The following is a 24,573-nucleotide window of genomic DNA, read 5'->3' on the forward strand; positions in this document are numbered from 1 at the left end:
AATAAGCCCGTAGGGGGTCATGCCCCTACTGTACGGTATATATAAAAACAACATATACCGAGGTTTGGAGGGCTCTGGCCGGAAAGGGGACGTGGGGTGCCGCTTAGTCCGATGATGTGTTCACGGAGGGTGACGTGGCTGCCCACAAATCCGAACTAAAGGTTAATCGCTCCTGTAAAAATGTTCCAAATCTTCAGCTCTTCTTCCGGCTTCTCTTAGCCAATCACCGGGTAATCTCCCCGGTGGGTCAACAAGGCAGTGTCTCCCCCTGCCTGGGTTGACGGCAACTTTTGAAAGGGCTATTGTGCCTTTTTAAAGTTGCAAAAATAATTGTAATGTGCAGAGAATTGTCAATAAAATTTTTTTTATAAAATGTTTTTTGCAAAATTTGTTATTTTCATTGTCTGTGTTCACACATTACATTTATCAACTTTTTTTTTTTTAGCTTGCTCATTTTACCTTTATTGTTTATGCCACCTTTGATGGTAAGTATTGTTTCCATTGGTTTATCGTTTATCTGTATGCATTTATTTATTATTCAGGGATCGAACCCTGGATGTTCGGCATACCGCGCCGATGCTTTACCAATGAGCCATGAATCATATAATGTCAAGTCGGCTTTTTTCTAGTCACTTGCGGACTTGCATTTACACTTTGAATAAAACTGACCAATACTGCAATATTTTTTTCTACATTTAGACATAGCTCTTTATACATCTACTAAGGTTTGAACCCAGGGTAACAGTTATCGCAGCTGAATGCTCTACCACAGAGCTATGGACCTTAAGAAGTGAATAGAAAGATAAACATATAGTTGTGAAAGACTGCATAAACATCCTAGACGATAACATATGATATGCGATAATAAAAAATTTAAATATATCTCGTGGCTCAATGTTATAGCATCGGCGTTGCACGCTGAATGTCTGGGGATCGATTCCCATGCCAGTAAAACAATAAACAAATACAAAATTACTTCAGAAAATATCCATGTATTAGTATAATAAATAATAATTGAATACTTACAGATAAACGATACAACGGTGGCAAAAACAATAAAGATGAATTGAGCAAGCTAAATAAAAAAAAAGTTGATAAATGTAATGTGTGAATTCAGACAATGAAAATAATAAATTTTGCAAAAAACATTTTATAAAAAAAATTTTATTGACAATTCTCTGCACATTACAATTATTTTTGCAACTTTAAAAAGGCACAATAGCCCTTTCAAGAGTTGCCGTCAACCCAGGCAGGGGGAGACACTGCCTTGTTGACCCACCGGGGAGATTACCCGGTGATTGGCTAAGAGAAGCCGGAAGAAGAGCTGAAGATTTGGAACATTTTTACAGGAGCGATTAACCTTTAGTTCGGATTTGTGGGCAGCCACGTCACCCTCCGTGAACACATCATCGGACTAAGCGGCACCCCACGTCCCCTTTCCGGCCAGAGCCCTCCAAACCTCGGTATATGTTGTTTTTATATATACCGTACAGTAGGGGCATGACCCCCTACGGGCTTATTATGAGTCAAGGGGAAACGGGGCTTCAGAAAAGAAGGGAGCCCAGATATGCACTTCAATTTTTTTAATATCAAATACCGTCTGGGGAATCCGAATTAAGTATAGCAATGTCATGTCATCCATCCAATCAATACAATTTATTCAGTGTCTTGCCCCAACCAAGAATCTTTTCAGATCCAATTTTACTATTAACCTATATTGAGAAAAGAAAAACAACACCATTAAACATATCAATTGTTGCTCATGTGACTTACATGACTTATAGATTCAACTTCTGGCAGAAGCTTGGGAAAGGCCATACAAATTGCAGATGAAAATCATTGTACAAGGCTCTTGAATGATAAAATAGCACCCCTAGAATGTTGCATTGTTGATAGTTGTGTTCCCAGTATGCTGAAAATCCTTTCCTATTGGATAATTTTTTTTTTTAGATTAGACATGGTTGGCAAAAAGCAGGAGAAATGCTTTGTCATAAATTCAAAAAATTTTCAAGAAAATTCCTTTCATACCTAAACAGTCCATGTATGATGTTCATCGCTGCAATGCCAACGAAATGAAACATCTTTAGGGCCATTTAAGTACCCAGCTTCACCAACACTCTGAACGTAAAGGACAAGTTGTTCTTTAGCCAGAGCAGCAGAATTATTTGAGGCTCTAGCTGTGACAGAACTATAAAGGATTGCTGTTACACAGGATTCATTCACACAAGATGGTACTTCTCATTAGACAATTTGCATACTCTATTACTTTACCTCATACCTTAATGGTAATGCACTTTCAGTGTTTTTCAACTGTAGGCTCACTCTTCCATCCTGTAACACTTCCAGACTTGACTTGATCCCCCACTAAAATTCTGTGTATGCAAAATAGTTGCATTAAAAATACTTTTTTCAATAGACAAAAAACCGAAAAGTACCTAATTCATGTTTTATGTTGAACTCATGCCATATCTCAGTTTCCATACCACACCTATTTTCGGCCCAAATACAGTCCCACAATTGTTCAATTCCTTCGCTGCATGGACTTATTACTAACAATTCTTTTAGTGCAGCACTAACAGAATTTAACTTTAAAACACTGTCAGGTGGTAGACTGAATAACTAAACAATAAATAATTGTTTTTTAAAATTCTATACTTATTTTGAATTCTTATTTGAAAAGTTTAGGTACCTGACTGTGTTCACCTAATGCCAATTCATCCTCATGTTCAGTTAGGGATGAGTTTGGAAAAACCTCCTTCACTGTTTGGAAACTGTTCCGTTCCAATTTGTTCTTTTCCCCTAGCTGAGCTTGTAGACTCAAAATTTGAGCTACAAAACACAAATGAATAAAAGCAAATAAATAGAATCATTACGTATTAGGCCTTACCATCCTTAGCTTTGCTGTTATCTAATATTTTGTGTTGTTCCAATAATTGGGCCTGCAGCTTCATAATTTGATCTAATAAACAATAGTTAATAATTGAAAACCAATATAATAATGTTTATACTTACCATCCTTTTGTTGTATTATCTTATCCATTTTTCAATTGTTCCTCCAGCCACGCGTTATTCTCCATCCACGTTCCTGAACTAACTGCGAATGGCATCCAATGGACTGAAATTGCCTACGCAAGTAATAACGAGTCTGAGCGGTAGATGGCTACGTGTCGGAAAAAAAGAAAAAAGTGTGATTTTTTTTTTTTTTTTGGCGAAATTTTTTTTTCGCCATCTACCGGTTACTTTCTAGTTAATTCTCTACATCCACTCACCGAATAATTGACACATTGCTAGCGCGCCAATATGCTACAGCGATGCAGCAGAAAGTCGGGCTTACTTATTAGTCGGGTTTAAAAATTTTTTCGGCAAAAAACTTAAACTCTGAAACTCTACACGCTGTGGCGTACTGGCGCGCTAGCATTGCGCCAAATATTCGTTCAAATATGTGTCAAATATTGCAAGAAAAGACGAAAAATCCATAGTTTGATTATTCTTTTTGCCATTTATTGAGTTGTGTGTAATTTTCTTCCAACCAACAAAGACACACGCTGTTTATCATCAACTTTAAAGGGCGAAATTGGGGATAAAAAACCGACACGCACACACATGGTTTTGTAGTAATGGTTCTAGGGCGCATAGTTATATCGTTGGACAGCAACAATCAATCAGGATTTGTTTTTTTTTTTGCTCTTTCAATGTTTTCAAAAATAATAAAAACAACTTAACAATCACACAGACATGAAACTGGACGCACACGGCACGCAAAAAAGATATACATACAATTTATCCCCTCCCCATGTTTTGTATTTTTTTTTAATTTAAACTATTTTTCTTGGTATTTTTATAAATTTTTTGTTGTTGTTGCTTTGTTAACCTAATTTTAAAAATTTGTGTTTCTTGAATGATTCACTCTTTTTTTCAACATTGGTTGGTTAACAATTACGGGGCTGGTTATTCGAACCGGCGATGTACAAAAACAATAAAGCACGATCATTTAATTTTTCTTATCTTTTTTTTTTTGTTTTTAGCTTTCTGTCATTAATAAATAATATTTCAGAATCCGGTTAGAAAAACAACGAAACAGGAGAGCACCACCGGAGAATGCGTCGTATATAGAAAGAACACGATCATCCTTGCTATCGATTGATTTCCAATAGAAACTGCAGACGTAAACTGCGCGATTCATCAAATACAACCAACACTTTCAATTTGCATCTTTTTCTTTTCTTCTTTTTCACTGCATATCAATTTGTGAACAGCGTTCCGATCACGGGCTGTGTCCATCGTGCTGCATGCTGTCCTCATCCGAATCGAGGAACTGGACGAAAGCGTCAGATGGATCGTGCTGTTGCGGATGCTGCTGGTGCGGATGTTGTAAGGGACCCACTCCGATGTGATGAGCGATGCCACTTCCGTGGTGGATGCCTCCGCCGCCGACCATCGTCCCCATTTCCATCGGGGCTCCTCCACCCATATGATGGTGGCCGTGTTGCAGTTGCTGGTGGTGCTGCAACGAGTGATGATGATGATGGTGCGACAGGTGATCAGGTGGTCCGTGGATATCGTAGCCGTGCATCTATGGCGAAAAAACAAACAAAAAACAATTCAGTTAATCAAAAAAATTTTGAATCGAAATGATCTTTTATCGATCGCTTGACTTCTTAAGGTATACAATTAGAATATCAGAGTAGTCTGCATTTTTTTTTTTTCAAAACTGGAACTAGTTCAGTTCTCGAGTTCTCCTCGTGAGTCTCAAAGAAAAACACGATTTTTAAATGAAACGTCTAAAATCAAAAGCAGAGTGGAGGGGGACAGAGCTCCTTTTTAGAAGGCACGTCACTTGATGATGGGTTGAAACCGCAAAGTCACGAATGGAATGACGGATCTACTTCGCTTCTACACGGTACCCCGTTCTTACAACACTTGGGCGACGAGGAGCTTTTTGGATTGGCGCCACAGTGCTCACGTCTTTTCTCCGTCTCTTTTCTAAATACACCCCTCCTGTTCCTCCTCCTTCCCTTCTATACCATTCCTATCCATGTTTTTTATTTTATTTTTTACTTTTCCGTTGTTTGTTATTGTCGTCCGTCCAAGGGGTCTGAGCACTCGACCTACTCGACGATGGGCGGTCGTTTTCTCCGGAATGGAAAGTGGATACACGGCCCGCGCACCCAGCTCAGCCAATCGGCTGGCTGCGCATCACATCATAAACAATTGAGGCGGCAGTAAAACATTTGAAAATATAAACATGTATACATATAATAAATGTGGGCTGTTAGCCTATAGGCCAAGCCCTTTTCGCTATTTAAAACTCTCCGGTTCGTAGGGAAAGGCATTGGAAGCCATTTTTTTAAACGGCAGTTGACATTCCGCTCCATCGGAATTTTCTTTCAAAAATCTCAGTGTCGAATTGCTGGCTCAATTATTAAGCAAGATGATCCACTTGAAAAATATAGGGAGTCAATCAAGCGGTTTTTAAAGGGGGGGGAAAAAGCAGAGGGTTCTTTGTTGTTGTTGAAAATTCATATTGATGACAGGTCACGAATGTCGTCTGCCTAATCGGCCTATAGCGCGTAACACAATATCGGCCGTTTTCTTAGTCGGATGCGTGGGAACCGAATGACGCGCATGACGTCACCCGACAAGAAAAGAAAACGGTACGCAACAAAACTTGACAACAGAGAAGAAATTGTCTTGTTGTTTTTGTTTCCTAATGTGAAAAATATAAACAAAACAAAAAAAAAAAAAACGGGTAAAAGAAGAACCCAACAGAATATTTCCAGATAAGAATTGGAAAGACCACAACGGCAGCAGAAAACAGCAGCAGTGAAATAATAATAATAATAAAACAAAAGGGCATCGGCAGCCATCAGAATAAAAAGAAAAAGAATTAAAACAACTAAAAAAAAAAAAGAAAAATAAGAGTCGCCAGACAGCCGACGAGGAAAAGAAGAAGTTGGAAAACAGCATGCCCCAACACTTTTGGGGAAATTTCTTTTTTTTTTTTCTATTTCTTTCCCAAAAATTCTTTTTTTTTTTTTTTTCCTTTTCTTTCCAATAGGGAGAGATATAGGAAAAAAAAAAAAGAAAAGAAGAAGACGGGACCGCCGCCATGTTGCCGGCCTGTAATTGCCTTGATCGTGTCCGATTAAAGTGCGACTTTGGGGCCCCCGTCAGGCCGCCGCCGCCGCCGCCACAGCCGCAGCCGAAGCTTTGGCTCTTTTCCTCCCTCCTCTATTCCCTCCCCCGATAAGCATCTTCCTGACTCGCCTTCTTCTTCTTGCTGCTGCTTCTGCTGCTGCTGTCTCCCTCTACGTGTTTTCTTTCATTCCTAATTTTTTCTTTTTTCTTTTTTTTTTTTTTTTTTTAGATTTTTGTCTCGGCTCTATCATCTTCTTCTTGGAAAGCGGATGCGGACGGACGAAAAATCAAATGAAAATTTCCACTTCCGGAAAAGACAAACAAAGGCGATGGAGTTCAACATAAACGATCCATCGTGCAAACCCAAAAAAAATAAACAAAACATCAGAAAACTTTCGCCGAATCGTTTGCTATTGGCGCCGCACGGAATGACGCAATGTCTACGTTAATTGATGAGTTCGTGTTGACGTTGAAATTCAAAGGTAAAAATAGAAACTGGCTTCAAAAGCGAAACTGAAAAATCTCACGAGATTGGTCGTCATTCGACGTTAATTAATTATCTCGTTGACAGCGATGATAATACGGGGTCAAATCATTTCCAAAAATACCACAAAAATTCCTATAAGAGAAGGGACAAGACGCAGGTCTAACAATGTATACGGTCGCTTGGATGATTGACTCAGCGGGCCCCCGAACAATTTCAGATGGTCCGTCCTTTCTGTTCATCATGAAGAAGGGGCGCGATCAAAAAAAGATCCTGACTTTATTATACAAACCTGAAACGTGAAATAGTCTATTTATAGCCACAAAAAGGATATTAGTGTAGAATGGAAGAATGAAAACAATTTCTTTTGGTCAAACCCATCGAACGAGAAAAACAAACGCACACACACACACACAAAAAAAAAAAAAAAAAAAAAAAAAAAAAAAAATCAGAAGGCAAAAGATGAAAAAGTTTGTCTCCTTTTAGAGGAAGTGGTGGCGGTGGCAGCGGTGGGAGGGATGGAGAGGTAAAAAAAAAAAAAAAAAAAAAAAAAGAAAAGAAAAAAAAAAGAAGAAGACGACAACCCAAGAAGAAAAAAGAGGTGGTCGTAGGTATATAAGTCGTCGCGCCCAACTGTCGCCAGTCGCCAGGTCTCGGAGTCTTCTTCTTTTTGTCTTTTCTTTTGTTTTTCTACATTTATCTTTTTGGTTCTTTTATTTTTTGTCTATTTTTTTTTTTTTATTTGTTGTTGATTCTTTTCCTCGTTACGAAATACGTAGATTTTCGCCTGTTTCTTACCATTAAGCTAAACATTTAAAACGCGATTTTTTTTGTGATTCGATTTCAGCGATCGCCTTTCCACGAGACAAACTAAAAAGGTGGGTCCATGCTCAAACCCAATTTTTGCAATTCGTCGATTAAAATCTCTGCAAATCCGTGTACAATAATCTTCCTAATATTGCGGATGTAACAATCGCCATTGTGCAAAGATCTCCAAAAAAACTAAATGGAAAGGAAAATGGTCTTGGCCAAAAAAAAAAACAAAAGAAGCTAATTGCCATCGTGTGTATAACAATTGCTGTCCGTCTGTCTGCGTCCACACAGAAGTCAAATAACATCTATCAGAAATGGCTGGAATGTCATCAGCGAGTCTCGTACGTGCGGGCACGACAGTGGATCAAGACCGCAACATCCTTCTCACAGTAAACATTTGTCTCTGGAAAGGAGAGAACATTCACAAGCATTCCTTTAAGAATAAAATGAAAAAAAAATAAATAAATCAACAAATAAAAATGAAAAAAAAAAAAAAATCGAGACAAGAAGTGGATAGATGTGAATCACCAAACAGGTTCGATGTCTTTGAAAAGCAATAAAATCGAACGGATGGAAGTTGGTGATTTTTTTCTTCTGAATGGTCACCTGTCTGTTGCTGATTGACGTCAAAAATCAAGGGCGTGGTGAGGTAAATAAACTAGTACAGCTCAAGGCATCCCATTCAGTCCCATTCGACAGGATTATAAAATCCAAAGAGAAACGAAGTGTCCCATTTCATTATAGCGACTGATGCGGCCAATCCAAAGTGTGGAACTCATTTTTCCTTTTCTTTCGGTTACAACGTTGTGCAGGAAAACAAAGTTTAGAACAATACCCGCACGGTGAATAAAAACAAAAATGGACACTGTTGCCGTGGCTACCGCTGACCGAATAGCTCGGGCTTCTGGGAGGTCACCCCTCGTTTCTTTACGCTTTTGGGTTTTTTTTTTATTTTCTTTTGTTTTGTTTTTTTCTTTTTATATTTTACAATCTAACAACAGCGGCAGGCACTGCCATCAGTCTACAGACTATAAGGGATAGCACGTCGGTTGGGTTGACTCCTCCTTGGAGCCATCGGAGTAACAACGCACGAACGACGGCGCGGACGGGCAACAACAAGACAGAGAGAGAGAGAGAGAGAGAGAGAGAAGCTAAGAACGAAAAGAAAAAAAAAAAGAAAAAGGGCGACTGAGATATATGTAAACTGTCGTATAAAATGTGGACCAAGAGACCCCTAGTCTCATGTTGTTCTTCTCTCGATTTCCAGTTTACAACTGAGACTCGACCAGCGCCTTCTCCATTTATTTAAATCTATATACAAGTACGCAAAGCACTGGATCTACTGTTTTACATGAGGTCGTAAAAAAAGGTAATCGCCGGGGTCATCGTGTAGTATTGGTCAAAACAATTGTCCTGTCCCTTTCGTTTAAAAACGGAATGAATTGCAATGAGACATGGGGTGTAGTGAGGGAGAAATGTTATAAGAAAAGGCCCGAGACGTTGGTTTTTGGGTTTTGCCCACACGGCACAGCACACATCATCTCGCGCAGATGTGGCGACACACAGCACACACCAGTTTGAAAACTGTCTTGTCGACAGGTCTCGTCTCCACTCGCTCTGGTCCGGTCTGGTCAACCAGGCGCCGAGGTTCCTTTTTTTGGTCTTTTTGTTTTAACATTTTTTTCTTCTTCTTCTTCTTCCTTCTAACGTTTGATGTTCTGCTTCTTGTGTGTGTTTTAAAAGATTCCTCTTTTTATTTCTTTTATTTGTCTTTTGTCTTTTTTTTTTTTTTTTTTGGGAGGGGGGGGGGGGGGGGAGAAGAAATACGGGAAAAAAATAAACCGGGAAGGGGGAGGGGGGAAACGAAAATAAATAAACAGAAAGGAACTTTTCTATCATTCTTTGGCTCAACAGTTCATCAATTCATCAAGGTGTCTCTTTGCTCATTCTGATGCCTCCAGCACACACTATGGGCTACTTCTAATTCATTTTCATTCCTCCTCCTTCCTTTTTTTTTTTTTTTTTCCCTAAACCTGCCCCATCGTCTCCTTCATTTCCCTTAATTCTCTTTTGTCCAATAAATCGATTATTGTCACTTTCTACGTAATTAAAATCGAACAAAATAAATTGAGGGAGACGATCGCAATCAATGGGACCGTCTTCCTTCTTTTCTTTCTTTTTTTTTTTTTTATGATTCTCAATTCGACGGGAAATGAGGCCGAATTATTTTACAACCGCCATTAGTTGCGCACAAATGTCAAGACAAAAAAAAAAGGTAAAAATAAATGCAGAAAATCTAGAGTCCGATGAATGGCTCTGCTAGTTTCTGGACAACAATTGCGGGCGGTTTGATTTCACACACCACAAACGCATATATATAAAAAAACAAAAAAACGACGGGAAAAAAAAAAAAAAAAAAAACTTGATTTGATTGGTGAGACGCGGAATTCGGGTCCGGTCGAGTGCCGCGGGCCCAGCAGACCGCAGCCGAACGTGGACGCTATCCACGTCCCGTCGTTGCGTCGCCACCCGGTGTCCCGTGTAAAAAAAAAAAAAAAAAAAAGGAGACCGGAATGAACGGCGCCAAGCCAAACTGTATGCGTATACATATACTGTACATGCACGCATACATGTGCCGTGTGTACAGACGACGCGACAGAGGACCCACACGCATTGAGAAAAGGTATTTTCCACTTCTTTTTTTTTTTTTTTTTTCACTCGTTTTTATTGGTCAGCAATCGCACGATGAGAATGAAAGAATAGCTCGATCGATGCCAATCAATCAGCTATAACAAGCTCCGCGCCCTCATGCATGCCCTTTATCATTCCTCCAAAAAGTCTAATCAGTTGATTCACGATATCCGCCGCACGTTCGAGTTCCTTGCCGCCGCACTCTTCATCGTAACCAGTATCTTAAACTCGGCGAAAGAAAAGGGACGAAATCATATCACATTCCAACCCGCTCTTTCTGCGAATTTTTTCAATTCGGGGATCATTTCCGATGAAAATGCTCTTGTCTATCGATTCCAAAGTGGAATGACAACTGTACGAGCTTCTGGTGATGTTTAACCTTCGACACACGAAACTAACCATAGAGGTAAAAATTTTGTAACATCACCAAAAGCCCTGGCTTGACAAGGTGAGGGTATACCTGGGCCGCTTAGAATAGGGTCGCTAATTGGCGGACAATATTGTTTTACAGCCTTTAAATACCCGACGACAAGTTGAATAGTAATAAAAAGAAAGAAGTTAAGAAGGGCGACCTTTCTTCCGATTGTCGAAAGAAGGACAGAGGCGTATAAACACACAGACCTCATATAATAATTAATGATATTACAGCGCGTGTTGTCTTGTGCTAACAGAATCCTTGATGGGTCTATCAAAAACTCTACCCCACACACAAAAAAAAAAAAAAACATGTACAAAAATTCCGAAGCAGGTCGTGTTCTTTTTTTTTTTTTCAGATAATTGTCAGAGTACCAGAAAAAAATGGTGACTCGTTTTTTCTTCTTTCTAAATCTCCCTACCTAACAACAACATCCTGCCATATACGAAAAAAAAAAGAAAGAAAAGAACTCTAATCATTTTCCCCAAGTTTCTTACGGTCTCCTGTCTGTTTGCGTGGTAACGGACGCATAAGAATAAAAACAAAAACAAAAAACACATATCCTCTATACTACATATAAGGAGAGTCAGTCGATTCTAATTCGCTTACCTGATTGATGAGCTGCTGGAAGTGGGGTGCGGACGGATCGATGCGCTCCAGATCGTTGTGCAAGGCGAACTCTGCCAGGGCCTTCCAGGGCGGGGCGAAGGCGTGAACCTCCACTGGATTGATCCCGCCGCCTCCGCCTCCTCCGTTACCTCCGCCTCCACCGCCACCGCCGCCCGGCGACGACTCGCCGTGCCTCACCGGACTGGACGCGATCAGCGGGATGCCTTGCATCGAACCGAATCCCAGCTTCCTTCCGTCCTTTTTCGTTTTTTTTTTTTTTTTTTTTTTTATTATTTACGTATGACCGTCCATTGATTAAGGCAGACGCGAAAAATTCAGCAGGAAGAAATAAAAGGACGGAGGAGTTTCAAAAAAAAAAGAGAAAGAAAAAAAAAACGAACATTAGAGAACGGAATTTTAGTTGATTAGAACTCTAAAATTCATTGCTTTATTTTTTTTACGAGACGACAAATGATAATGTACGTATATAAATAATGTCATTCATTCATTCAAAAAACAAAACAAAACAAAACTTGCATCCAAAGCAGGTTTTGAATGAAGATCAATGAAAGCATTTGTTTCAGTTTCTTTTTCACTTGGATTGCGTCAAACAAAAAAAAATACTGGGATATTGTATGGAACGTGGACGAAAATGAAGGGATGTTGCTCTGTGCGTGTCTACGTTGAGTGCAAGATGAAAAAGAAAAAAAAAAAAAAAAAAAAAATGCGAACTGAAAATAATATTATTGAGAGTCGGAAAGATTTGCTTTGATGGCGTTCGCAGTGACGGCTATAATGGACGGAGCGCACACCCAGCGCGAGAAATAATGATTCGGATGCAGCCAAGCGTCCAGTCAGTCTGGCCCGCTGCTGTGCGGCTTCAAATATACATCACTGGCTACGTGTGTGTGTGTGTGTGTGTGTGTGTGGATAAAAGCGGTCGTCACATCACAGCCCATTGAAAGATATATACACGCACATATAGAAAGAAAAAAAAAAAAAACGATGGGAAATGAAATTACGTGCGCCGAAAAAAAGATGGGACCTTTCCCGAATCAAACTCTATACGTCCTAAATATCTGTGGTCCCCAACAAACTGCCCGCGTTCATTGTTTGTTATATTTATTACTTGCGAAAGAGTTTTTTTTTTTTCTTCTTTTCCCTGCCTATATCTACCCTCGGTCTATGGTTATAGACTGTTTTGATATGCAACGAGGCGATGATGGTGCGGATAAAAAGGGAATATCGTTTGTGTGTGCTGTGTGGAGGGGTTGTGTGCATGAGACTATATCCATTACGGTGATTGCGGTGCCGCCGTGCATACTAGCGTCTATACAACATCATCTGGAAAGAATAAGAAAGGGCTCTCTCTTTCTCTCTTTTGTGAGCATCAAGCAGAGAACTGGCCGGAGAAAAGAAGAGAGAACCCCACAGTCCATTTAGACGATGAGTTTTTATCGATTAGAGAGAGAAACGAGAATGTTCAACTCTCTACGTAGACCCCAAGCCTTTATAGCTGTCGAGCACTACAATCATCAGGTTGCCCTCGTTTTTGTTCGTCGATACTCTCTTACAGCGCCGTCCGCCTCCATTATGCACACACACACAATTTCCCCGTGAAAAAGAAAAAAAATGATATTCTTTTACATTTGCTTTTACTCTATCATTTAGATATTTTTTTTTTTTAGGAAAGGTGGTTATCATCCAATTATCTCGCGTACTTATTTTTTTTTTTCTTTCTTACTCTCGCGTTTGAAGCCTACGACGAACGCGGGGGGAGGGCCTACTCTTCTTTCATTTGTAACCAACGACGTGAATAAAAAAAAAAAAAAAAAAAAGGGCAAAACTATCTGAATGAAAATTCTGGCGAGAAATAGGGAGACGTAGCTATCGAGATCGGATTCCTCACTTCAATTGGATCCGACGAGTCGTCGTGTGCATGCGGATGATGATGGATATTACGCGCGTGCTGGTGTTCCATCATCGTCCGTATGTGGTAGTAGGTGTTGCAATTGTTCGGGGCTGTGTAGTCGGGTAGATGGTGATGGTGGTGGCCTACCTTCTCTTGCTGCTGGATCTGCTTCATCAGGATGGCTTTCTTCTTGTCCTTGCAGCGCTTGTTCTGGAACCAGACCCGGATGACGCGCGGCGACAGTCCAGTCATCTCCACCAGCTGCTCCTTCATCAGAGCGTCGGGACGCGGGTTGGCCGCGTAGCAGGTGCGCAGAGTGTGCAGCTGTTTCTCGTTCAACACCGTCCGGACCCGAGTCGGTTTGCCGTCAGAGCCGCCGCCGCCGCCCGAGACGCCCGAGCCGCCGACGCCGCCAACTCCGCGATCGCCTTTGCTGTTGCCGGCGCCTCGCGATCTTTCGCCGCTCTCCTTCCGCGTCGACGTCGTGATGCAAGTATCGGAACTGTCTGTTAAATGAAACCATTGAACATTTTTATTTGCGATTGCCACGTTAACTTTAAAATTTCTTAAGATAGAAATAATAAAAGCGAAGATGGAAAGCGGGACTGAAAACAAAAATTGAATTAAAGTCTATTTGAAAAAATATCAATATATCCTAAATCAATAAGATGAAAACGTTTGTGGTTGCGGTACGGAACTGCGTCAATACATTGCGGCATGAACTGACCGGCTGCCCCCCCCCCCCTCTGGTTTGCTGTCACTGGATAGCCTTAAGTCAACATATTGACGCTGCTCCAATATTTGTAATAGAGCCGAGCTATATGGCCCGGCTAGATATACATACATCATGTTCAAACGTCCATATTTTTTTTTTTTTTTTTTATAAATTTCAATTCTTTTCTTTTCTTGTTTTACTTTTTCATATGATCGCTTAGGCGCACGGCCGTTCAAATTAGCATATTATGTAAGCAAATTCTATAGACAAAAGATTAGGGGGCTATACAGGTGAGCCAATATTTATAGCCGGCCATACCGTTCCATTTTGTCTGCTGGCGTCAGTCTCACAAAGTTGGCGTGACTATCCGATGACGCCCCGACTAAACAACTCGACTAATGTGTTAATTTCCCCTTCCAGCAAATGACGGATAGCAAAAGGGCAAGACTGTTCTCCTCTATATAGATCCAACCCTTTTGGTCTCGCCATTATCGATGCACGTACAAACAATAAAAATGACTCCCTACTGACTTCTTTTGGAGGGGGGGGGGGCACTGCTGATTATATGCGTTCCAATGTCTTAGGGATCGCCGTATTATTCAATCGTATGACAAACAAATAAAAGCCACTAGAGACATATATCGAACGACGATACTCAGTGGCTTCGTGATGAATTCGAGGCGGATGTCGATCTCCTCATTTCTAACCCCTCTCTTTTTTTTTTATACTATGGTTGCACCCTCTACACGTTTCGCTCTTGAGCATATAGAACAGCCAGTCACGGTTACAAGTTTGCCCTGCTGCGGGTAGAAGGTGAACTCCCAACAGGCCCACAAAAACGCAACGGGTCTCCTATGAAACTGACGCGGTGAGGTACGGCTGCGAGCCCTACCGAAAAATGGGGAAAACCCCACAAACACAACTAATGGTTGGACGACACGCCAAAGTTCTCCCGAAGGATCACATCACACACAACCCCTCTAAACCCTACACACAAAGAGCCAAAAAAAAAAAAAAAAAAATATATATATATACTGTATTATATATCCAACATTTATAGCTGTATATATTTATTCCCTGGTGTAGCTGGATCACGAGAGTAGGGGGCGGAAGGCCTATGTGTATTTACTTCTTGCGTTATTAGGCTGTTGTTGCGTATGTATCTAAAAAAAAAACCTTACGCTGGCTAGCCTCATTTGCGGTCGTTCTCCCTTTGCTCTAACTCAGTTTTCACACTTTTCTCTCTTGTGTTTCATTCAATTATGAATCCCTTCTTTATTCGGCTTCGTGCGACAAACAAAAGATCTTCATTTATCATTTTTTTTTTTTTTTTAACTACATTTCGTGTGACTCGTTCATTCGGATGAGTAGCTCGTTCAATCGCAAACGAGCGGCCAACGCTTTTTGGATTTTCCTGTTCATAGATAACTTTCAAAAAGTCAACAAGCGCCGCTGTTGGGCACGCCGAATTCTCCTCCCAATCTCGAAATCCTTTGCATATCGCGAAGGGGGGGGGGGGGGACTTGTCACTAGCCAAAATTTAAATAAGGAGATGGGTAAGGGTTGCGTTTGTGTATCGTGAAATAAAAAAAAAAACAAACGCTTTGCAACTGGTTTTTGCGTAGCTATTCAACGAACGAAGGTCAATAAACAAAAATTGTGATCGATTCTTTTATAGCACAAATTCAGGCGATTTCGGAACGAATAATAAAAAAATAGAATCACCGATTTTTCACGACGCAATTTCTTGTTTTGTCTGTCCTATTTCTCAACGGAACAAGAAATGCCAAACATTTGCTTCGCGTTATTTAGCCTTGAATATATGCGATTATTGTTAGATACAATGGCGAGTAAGAAAATGAGAGTTTTGATTGATGTACAGGTTTCTTTGATTTCAAAACAAGGTGGCACTGTTCCCTATCATGGCTTTCACGATCCAGTTTTCCTTTCCAACCTCGCTCTAAACTCAATAGCTAAAAGAGAATTAAAAATTCATAAACAAAAGAAAAAAAAAGAGTTCCTACAAATTAGACTATACCCAAACTGGCTATCTAATTCGAGAGAGAGAGAGAGAGAGAGAGAGAGAGACTCGCTTTTCTATGGACTCAATAAGTGTCGATGATGATGACGGTTGTGCATGGGAAACATTCAAAGCTGCTGCGGGCATTGCGAATATTCAACGCGCGGCCATACCCCATTCCAAACTGTTTTAATTCGCCCCAACGAGAAAAGAAACATCCGCGCAATTTTCGCAACGACAACAAAAGCACCATCAGCGTAGGGATACGTATACAACTTCTTAATGCATCTGCCATACTTTCGTCTATTCAAAACGGACAAACGAGCGCGTGTGTACATGCAAATCTGCTCTTTATTATTGCCATAAAGCAACAAGAAAAAACATTCTTTTTCTCAGCTACAGGATTTTTGGAAAGGATCCCATTTTCTATCAACGGAAATATGCGCTCTTATTGTGCCGATTGAGAAAGATCCCCCACAACCCCTCTACTACGCAAACTGCGTATCTTACTCGAATGCCATTAAAGTCATAAATACATGTAGGCTTGATCGACACTTCCGCAGTTGGGCCGGAGGAAGACATCGAGCAAATGAATAGTATTCCGGCATTGTTGGAAGAAGAAGAAGAAGAAGAAAATATCATTTGCATATGAAACGGAAATGATTTTGTCAGAAGAAAAAAAAAAAAGCACGCGATTCGACTGCGGAAAAAAAAAAGGACAAAAATAACGAATGACGGGATATAAATAAATAATAAAAAAAAAAAAAAAAAAGAGGAAGAAATTGAGAGAAAGTGAACTGTTTGTGTGTGTGTGTGTGTGTGTGATGCTCCGGCGCCGGCGCGCGCGCTCTCAGAGCAGTTTCAAAGCTTTTAGCTAGATTAGCTCAGGCACACACACACACACACACACACATAAGCTATATAGAAGCTTCTTCCCCCTTTTTTTTTCTTCTTCTTCTTCTTCTTTTCCCCCCTCTTTATCCTCCCCTCGTATAGGATGAAGGGAAAAAAAAAAAAAAGTCTTCAAAGTCTTTTACCTCCGAAATGAATAAAAAATAAATAAACATTTTTTTTTTTTCTTTCTTTAATATCTTTCCCAACTCGACAACTCCCCTTTCTATATTATAGTTTATCAACTCTACGTCACGCATAGTACTTTAGTGTGCTGCAGCGGAACAAGAGGATACCCCTACGTTTCGGAGCTCTCGCGGGATTTTCAAACTTGCAGACGCAAACAAAGTTCAAAACTACTTGGCCTCGCTGCTCGAAGTTTCGTATAAAAATAATGAAGTGGAGAAGAAAAGCGTTTCACTTAACTACCTTATGATATTAAATCTCGAATTGAAAACGTTATACTTAAACGTACAGGCATTAAAGGAGAGCAAACTTCGACTCCCACCCAATCTGGCACTGCGACTTCCAGATTTCGTATACGATGTACAATAGTACAAGTAGTCCTACAACCAATAATAACGTTTCCCATTCTTGGAATCGAAAAATACAATGTTAGACACTATATACGGATCTACACACAAACGGTAGGCAACCAGTTTTGCTTTCCCCCGTTTGACGGTCGTACAGGGAAAAGAAGCCTTCAAAATCAGAAGCTCTCTTCCTCAGTTAATCGACTTCTTTAGAAAAAAAAAACAAAAAAACACATACTATTTTTATCGGTAGACCTACAGAGACACAGATCGAGTCGCCTCTAACATGGCCATCGGACCATATTTATATATACGAACGTTCTGCATCCCCCCAGACATAACGCGTTTATCGACAGCCCACAATTTAAGGATAACAGTGGCTTCAAAGTAATCCATCGATTACGGACGATCACTGTGGTAGGCCAAATTGTTGGACAATTTTTTATTTTTTTCGATTCAATAAACGTTCCCATTCTTAAGCAAAACACCCAACACGTTGAACATTTCAAACAGCACATTGTACCAAATCAAAGATTGAATCAGTTTGGGCTTACCAGAATGGGAATCGTTGCTATTTGCTCGACTGTGTCGTCCACTGCTCGACTCTGCAAATATTATACGGTTTGAATTTAGTTTTTTTTTTTTTTTTTTTTGGCCAATCAAATAAACATACACACAAAATCGAAAGCCACAAATGCAAATCATTTTCTTTATATATAAGACTTACTGTGGCTTTTGATGCTGCTGTTGCTGATTGGCAGGAAGGAGACGGTGCCACTGCTGCTGTTGCTACTCTGATTGTGGTGTTCACTTTTGGCCTCTAACAGCATCAACGACGAGCTCGTCTGGCTGTTGTGGTGGTGATGATGGCCGTGATGGCCGTGGTGGTGAAGATGAGGATTCTGGTGGTTATTGTTGTTATTCTGACTGCTACTGTTGTTGTTATTGTTGGTACTGTTGTTATTGTTGGTCTGGTCGTGATCGTCCTTGCAGAAGAGATTGCCGTCGTCTCGCAGCGCAAATTCGTCGCCGGGCACCAGTTGGCGTTGGCACAGGGCGCACCGGAAACACTCGATGTGGTAGATCTTGCTCTTGGCTCGCATCACAAAATCAGACCGGCTGAAACCCAGACCGCACTTGTCGCACTTGGCACCAAATAATCTGCCACCGCCAACAACAAACAATCGTTAAATCAACAACGCACTATCACATGAAATTTTTCTTTATTTTTAATTCATTATTACACTCATTTTTATAATTATCTTAATTAGACGGGAAGAAAGAATTAAAATAGAGGGCACTACTTTACCTGACGTAATCTCTGCGGCAAAACGTCTTGCCATCGCGGACGAAACACGTGCAATTCTCGTCGAGTAAGACGCCGCATTCGACGCATTTGAGGCAGGAGGCGTGCCATTCGAGATCGGGGGCCACTCTAAGAATGTACTGGTCCTGGATGGGTGAACCACATCCGACGCATAAACTGCCCGTGCCGTTATTGATTGCTCCGCTGGTGCTGGTCGACACGGCCGAAGCGCGGATCGGTCCCGGTATGGAAGACGGGACGATGGGCCCCGTGCCGACGGACACGGCGGCGGCCACAGTGACGGACGAATGATGTTGTTGCAGCGGATGATGGTGCAGATGATGGTGATGCTGCCCTCCACCTACTGATCCACAGCACAGGGTCACACACAAAAAATAAAATTATTGATCGTACACAAGAATCTATTGGGGGTTTTAAATCTATACATCAATCACGTGTAAAAGTAGCTGCATTCTACTGGCGGAGATGCTCGATAAATCGGCATCATTCGTCTCAATTTTTCTTTTTCTATTTATTATTTAGGCTACATATAAAAGCAACACGAGCAGTTACGGAAATCAAGATCACGCCGGGGGAAAAAAGGGAGGGTGAAATGGAGCAATAGGCCCCTCCACCTACACGCAAAAGGGGGAAAGAAAAAAAAAAAAAATGAAAACAACAAAATAGAAAATGATGAAACAAACGGCCATATTTGATAGACTCTGGGTTTTTTTTTTCTCTTGTGTGATAAATGAATCCTGTTGATCTCTACCAGCTATAGAAGCAGTTCATCAATTTCCGTCTGATGTTAGCAGAGCGGCAGGCCTTTACAAGTCCGTCCAAGAATAGAACTTTATTACGTAACAGGCCTATATGGAGGTAAGCAGAAGTAATTGTCGTATAGAAAAATAATGTCGAAAAAAAAAAAAAAAGAAAAATTGCTGAGTCACATCATCAATAATGAACAGCGAGCAAGTCGGTGATGCGATGAAATATTCAGATGATAGCAAAAAAAAATAAAAAAACGCCTGGAAGGGAGGGGTTGATAAATAGGAGAGTGTCGACAACAACGCGGCCGGGTGTCCGCTTCTTCTTTTTTGAATCATCGTCGGGGTGTTCCCCATTTTGACGCGCCACCCTTGTTTTTCCGGCTAATTGCTGATGGGTCGTCCGTCTTTTTTTTTTTTTTTTTTCTATGCATATTCTCTGCCGATGTATTTGGGGGGGCTAGTGCACGCGCCGGTATAGCGCACCTAAATTTAAACTCATCTCCCTTTTTTTTTTGGGACCTATTGTGTGTGTTGTCAACCTTCCCCTTACACACCAGCCTCGCACACCTTTTTTTTTTTTTACCTTTTGTTCTCTCATCACCCGACCCCCCATCGAGAGGTAAAATAGGTGGGCTAAACAGCTGTCACCACGTCCTCTTTATTTTTTCGGCTATGCATTTTTTAATATCTCTTTTAATATAGACATATAGTGAAGATCAAAAGGGGTGTCCCCGACTTTCAATTACATTCCACTGGATTTTTTTTTTCTTTTTAAATGATCGAATTTTAGTTTTTGAAAAGGAAAAAAGAAAATTGTTTTAGGGCATCATTCTTTTTTTTTTTTTGGGGGTTTTTTTCATGATCGGTTTTGCAATGGCGGCTATTTTTGTATCGATGTGACCGGTGTACTCGTATTTAGAGTGACTGCTGCATTGGTTGCGATGTGGACCACCTTGGTTGGCCGCTGGGTGACGTGCCAGCAGTCGAGGCGCCACTGTCAAGTTATGGACCTGATAAGCATCGCCCGCTCTTCCTCCCTTTTTTGTCTTTTGTTTTACTTTTCATTTATTTTTTTTTTTCTCTTCTTTTCTTATTTTGATGGCCAATAATCTATTTCATAACGATATCCATTTTTGTTCCCAAAAATTTTTTCCTTTTTTCCTTCCCATAACTAATGGATTGTAATAATCGGAATTGCCGACGACATGGGCCTGCGAAATGTTTTCATCCATTTTTCCCATTTTCTTTCGGGATTTTTATTTCTTTTTTTTTTTTGAAATCAATTCTTTCTTTATCCAGTCGCGACGCCCCGACCTCAGGAAGTTCTCGATTTCATTCAAGTTCTTGATTTAAAAAAAATAAATTTCTAATCATTTTTTTTTTTTTTTTTTAGTCCCAACTTTGATAAAATCAATCACTCTCCTGTCCGAATACCAACCACAAAAACAAAAACAAAAAAACAACCAACAGATAAGAAAATAGAAAAAATAAAGGGATATCTGGTTCACGACAAGGCTGGATACGTTTACACAGAATGACCACAAGCAGAGTCTGATTTTGTTGTGGTCTACATCAAACAGGACGGAATTCCCTTCATGTTTAATGCAACTATACTATACTATCCGAATGTTTCAGCCAAAAATTCAAAAGCTTATAACTAGCCCGCCTTTTTTTTTTCTAGCTCAACTCTTTTAAGTTCTGAAACATTTACAGCAGATTGATTCACTACGTACACGTTGTACGTTATTTGGAGGAACGGCCATCTTATGAATTTGCATTACGCAGTGCACTACTGTGTGAGACACATCAATTGCGTTATAAATCCCCAAACAATTGAACTGAAAAGAAAACTGAACAAAAATAAAATAAAACTAAACAAAGCCGGCTGGCAAATCGGCTTATTCTCGTGTGTATATTATAGCCTATATGATACATATTCTAAATTCAATAACACGACGCATTATGCACGGTGAATGCAGTACCCACTTGACCGGTCCAACGGATTTAGCACTTTCTTGCACATCGGTATTGAATAATACGTTTGTTTGTTTTTTTTTGCCCCCAACACACTCGCTAGATAGTACAATTAATAAACGAGTTTATTTCTCTTCATTTAATGATCAACAATCCCTCGTTTTTACAAACAAAACAGGGCAAAGAAAAAATATGTATAGGGACGCTGAACGAGAAAGTCGAATCGACGTCCGAATAGAATTTTTGGCAACAAAAATTTGAAACAAAAAAAAACAAAAAACAAAGAGACAAATAGAATTTGGCGAATCGTTGGCTCGGCATTGCTAAAAGATCGAACCGAGAGCTTTATACACACTGAATCAATGATCCCACCTTAAAAAAAAAAAAAAAAAAAAAAAGACTGATGGCCAGCTGATCAAATGGACAGCAAAGGTCGTTTCCTTGCATATTAGAGCTTGCCTTGGCATGTTTTATGTTTAAACTCGGCTGTATGTTTTATAGCCATCCCGGCAAAACAGCAGCAAGATTCAAAACAGCGACATTGAAAGGGGGGGGGGGGGTGCTATTTGAATGCTCCTTATTTCCACTTTTTCCTTATATTTCGAAACTGGGGAGCCAAACATTGGCCAGCTCTATTAAGTGTATACGGCGCATTATACAGCAAACGTTTCTGCGATGTAGGCCACGCATCGCGAACGATTTTGTGCAATCCAATTGCGCTATATTCGAACGTTTAGCGATTTTTTCTTTTTTAGCCGCAAACTTTGGGTAAAGTCGTTGATTTTATTTTTAGTCTGAAGGCGATACCCGACGGCATGCATTAAAATCACTCGCATTTAAAAAAAAAAGGGGGAGGAGGCCACCGACGACGCAAATCCGTTCGATTTTTGTTTTAAAATCTGTTTGTTTTGGCCGGTTGGCGGCCATACGGATAAACAGGGCAATCAATTAAGACAGTGAAATTTGCAAAGCCTAATGAACGCTAATGACATGGGTTCCATTAAAGTACCAACGATGTGCTTGTACGTGTAAAGAATAAGGTCAACTTACAGAGGAGGGGCTGCTGTTCCGTCTGCATCTCGGACTCGACGAGGACCAACGAGGGCGAAATTTTCGGGCCGCCGCAGCACTCGACCGGAGCACAATCTCAAGTGATCAGAACCGCTTCGACACACAAAGCAATACGTGGGGGAAGCAGGGATGAAGATTGTTTTCTAACAATTGCACAGAACCCTTGAAATGTAACTCTACTTGCGATCGGGGGATAGCACGGCAAATCACTGGATGTAGGAGATGAATATATGAATTCACTCATATGCAAATGACATGTATATAGGCCTGACAATAGGCGAATACGTCCTGTTCATTCGTTTCAATCGCAAACGTAATCCTCGGCCTTGATTTTTTTTTTCCGACGGATAATTGCAAGAAATTCGCACGTTCTCTTACGTTGCGATCACAAAACAAACGCTTCGGCTTTGCTATAATTATGAATGCAAAATCACCGACAGGAAGCTCCACTATTTCTTAACGTGTCCCAAAAGCGAATCAAGAAAAACATCAAACGCTAAATTCGGGTCTCGGAAAGTTGTTGTTGTTTCAAATGGATCACAGTTTGCGCGCCACATAAGAACAGTCAAGCAGACGAAGTTTTCTTCTTTATTCGGGACTCGTTCGTGATGAAGACGAGCCAAATTTCACAGAATTTAAAAAAAAAAAAACTGCAAAACAACTTGGATTGACCCCCCGAAAAAAAAAAAACGTTCACTTCTCTGAAGACGACACCGTACAGAAAAAAACAAACAAACAAACAAAATGAAACAGCCCGACGATGATGACAATATGCGGTGGCGATATGATGAATAAATAATCGAAATGTCACTGGGGACAGAGTGACGTGAGGAACCGGACCGAAGCCACATCCAGCGGCGACTGCCCAGCCAGCAGGCGCCTAGTCCCCAAGTTACAACGAAAAAGTAAATGAAAAAAAAAAAAAAAAAAAAAGAAAAGAAAAAAAAAAAAAAGAAAAATACAAAGTTCCCGCCCCTCCCTCCTTTGCGAGCTCACCTTCGGTCGCCACCCCCTTCCGGGAGAGGAGGACAAGAGGAAACTGGAGGAGGAGTTTAGTTGAACAGGCTGATTGGTGAAATTCGTGCAGATGACGTGTAACTCCACCCTGTCTCTCGACTTTCCATTGGTGGTGAAGCTCCTCTTTCTTTTCCTTTTTTTTTTTCTTTTTATGCTTCTATCGTTCCTTTCGCTTCGTTTTTTTTTTTCTTTTTCATGTTGTTGTATTATTGTTATTTCCTTCTTCTTCTTTCTTTCTTTTTAATTTTCACGATCGATCCGTGATGCGCCAACGGTCTGGAACCGTCTCTTCCCTCAAAGGCAAAATAAGAATTCGTTATTTTTTTCCTTTCCATTTTCTTTTTCTTTTGAAACATATAAAAAAGAAGGAATCGAGTCGTCTTTATACTAGGAGCCAAACACACAAACGTTATGCACCCGGATTCTCAATTCTTCGAATTTTTATTTTTTTAAATACGTAAGCTTTCGTACTGATTTCAGATGATTGCTCTTCTCGTTCTCTTTTGAAATCTTCAATTCATTTTGAAAATAAACAAAATCCGGGTGGGATCGGCGTGACACGTGACTAAAGGCGTTGTATAGGCAATGGAGCTCATCATAGAGGCATTTAACTGTACACAAAGTCCTTATAACATCAACGATATATCGTTTGACAGCCGCCACGCAGCCTTCAAAACGAGACGAGAAGCAGCAACGGAAAAAAATAAAAAAAAAAGGAAAAAAAAAAAAACGGGCGGCGCGTCTGTGGGAAACTCTGAAAGTTCCGTTCGGGCCTGTTTTGAACTTTGAAAATCTCAGCGTCTCACCCCCCTTTTCTTGAGAAGAGAAAAAAAAAAAAATGTAGTAAACTGGACATGCACTCGGCAATTGTGCCTTACAAGTTTGTATAGAAGCTCCGAACTTTTCGGCCTATATAGATCCAGTAGTCAAACTATGCAAGTCTATTACACATATATATAGCCGAAAATGCTTAGCTAATATTAGCCGAGCGGCTCCTCTATTTATACACGCACGAAAGATGTAGAGGGAGCGTGATGTGAAGAAAGAGAATCAACAGACACACAGCTCGAGGAGGCAGGAAAAAAAAAAGGTCAAAGGTCGAGCAGTCTATAGCGTTTAGCGAGCGGCTGTCAATGACGTTTGGGAAAAGCGGCGGCGTGTGTTTCTCGCAGGGAGCGTCCGAAATAAAAAAAAAAAAAAAAAAAAAAAAAAAA

The 24,573-nt window shown here is 40.5% G+C and overlaps 1 protein-coding gene and 1 long non-coding RNA gene across 3 annotated transcripts; both read right to left on the reverse strand.

The window, feature by feature from the left end:
* Positions 1-1,227: 1,227 nt before the first annotated feature.
* On the reverse strand, positions 1,228-2,953 carry LOC130690970 (uncharacterized). Its single transcript, XR_009421356.1, has 4 exons — positions 2,690-2,953; positions 2,436-2,619; positions 2,029-2,372; positions 1,228-1,926 (listed from the first exon to the last, which is right to left on the reverse strand). It is a non-coding gene; the product is annotated as an uncharacterized LOC130690970 (long non-coding RNA).
* A 548-nt stretch (positions 2,954-3,501) lies between these two features.
* On the reverse strand, positions 3,502-23,188 carry LOC130690957 (LIM/homeobox protein lim-7-like). Of its 2 annotated transcripts, none has more exons than XM_059495230.1 (7): positions 22,322-23,188; positions 18,531-18,891; positions 17,949-18,382; positions 17,776-17,826; positions 13,210-13,568; positions 11,151-11,408; positions 3,502-4,573 (listed from the first exon to the last, which is right to left on the reverse strand). In XM_059495230.1, exons 1-7 carry the CDS (start codon positions 22,347-22,349, stop codon positions 4,265-4,267), a joined length of 1,800 nt encoding a protein of 599 aa, XP_059351213.1. In that variant the 5' UTR covers positions 22,350-23,188; the 3' UTR covers positions 3,502-4,264. The 2 variants fall into 2 exon arrangements, with proteins under 2 accessions (XP_059351213.1, XP_057369820.1); XM_057513837.1 differs by having other exon boundaries at positions 13,060-13,568.
* Between the last annotated feature and the right edge of the window lie 1,385 nt (positions 23,189-24,573).

Source organism: Daphnia carinata, chromosome 1 (genome assembly GCF_022539665.2).
Source record: "Daphnia carinata strain CSIRO-1 chromosome 1, CSIRO_AGI_Dcar_HiC_V3, whole genome shotgun sequence".
Lineage (NCBI taxonomy): Eukaryota > Metazoa > Arthropoda > Branchiopoda > Diplostraca > Daphniidae > Daphnia > Daphnia carinata.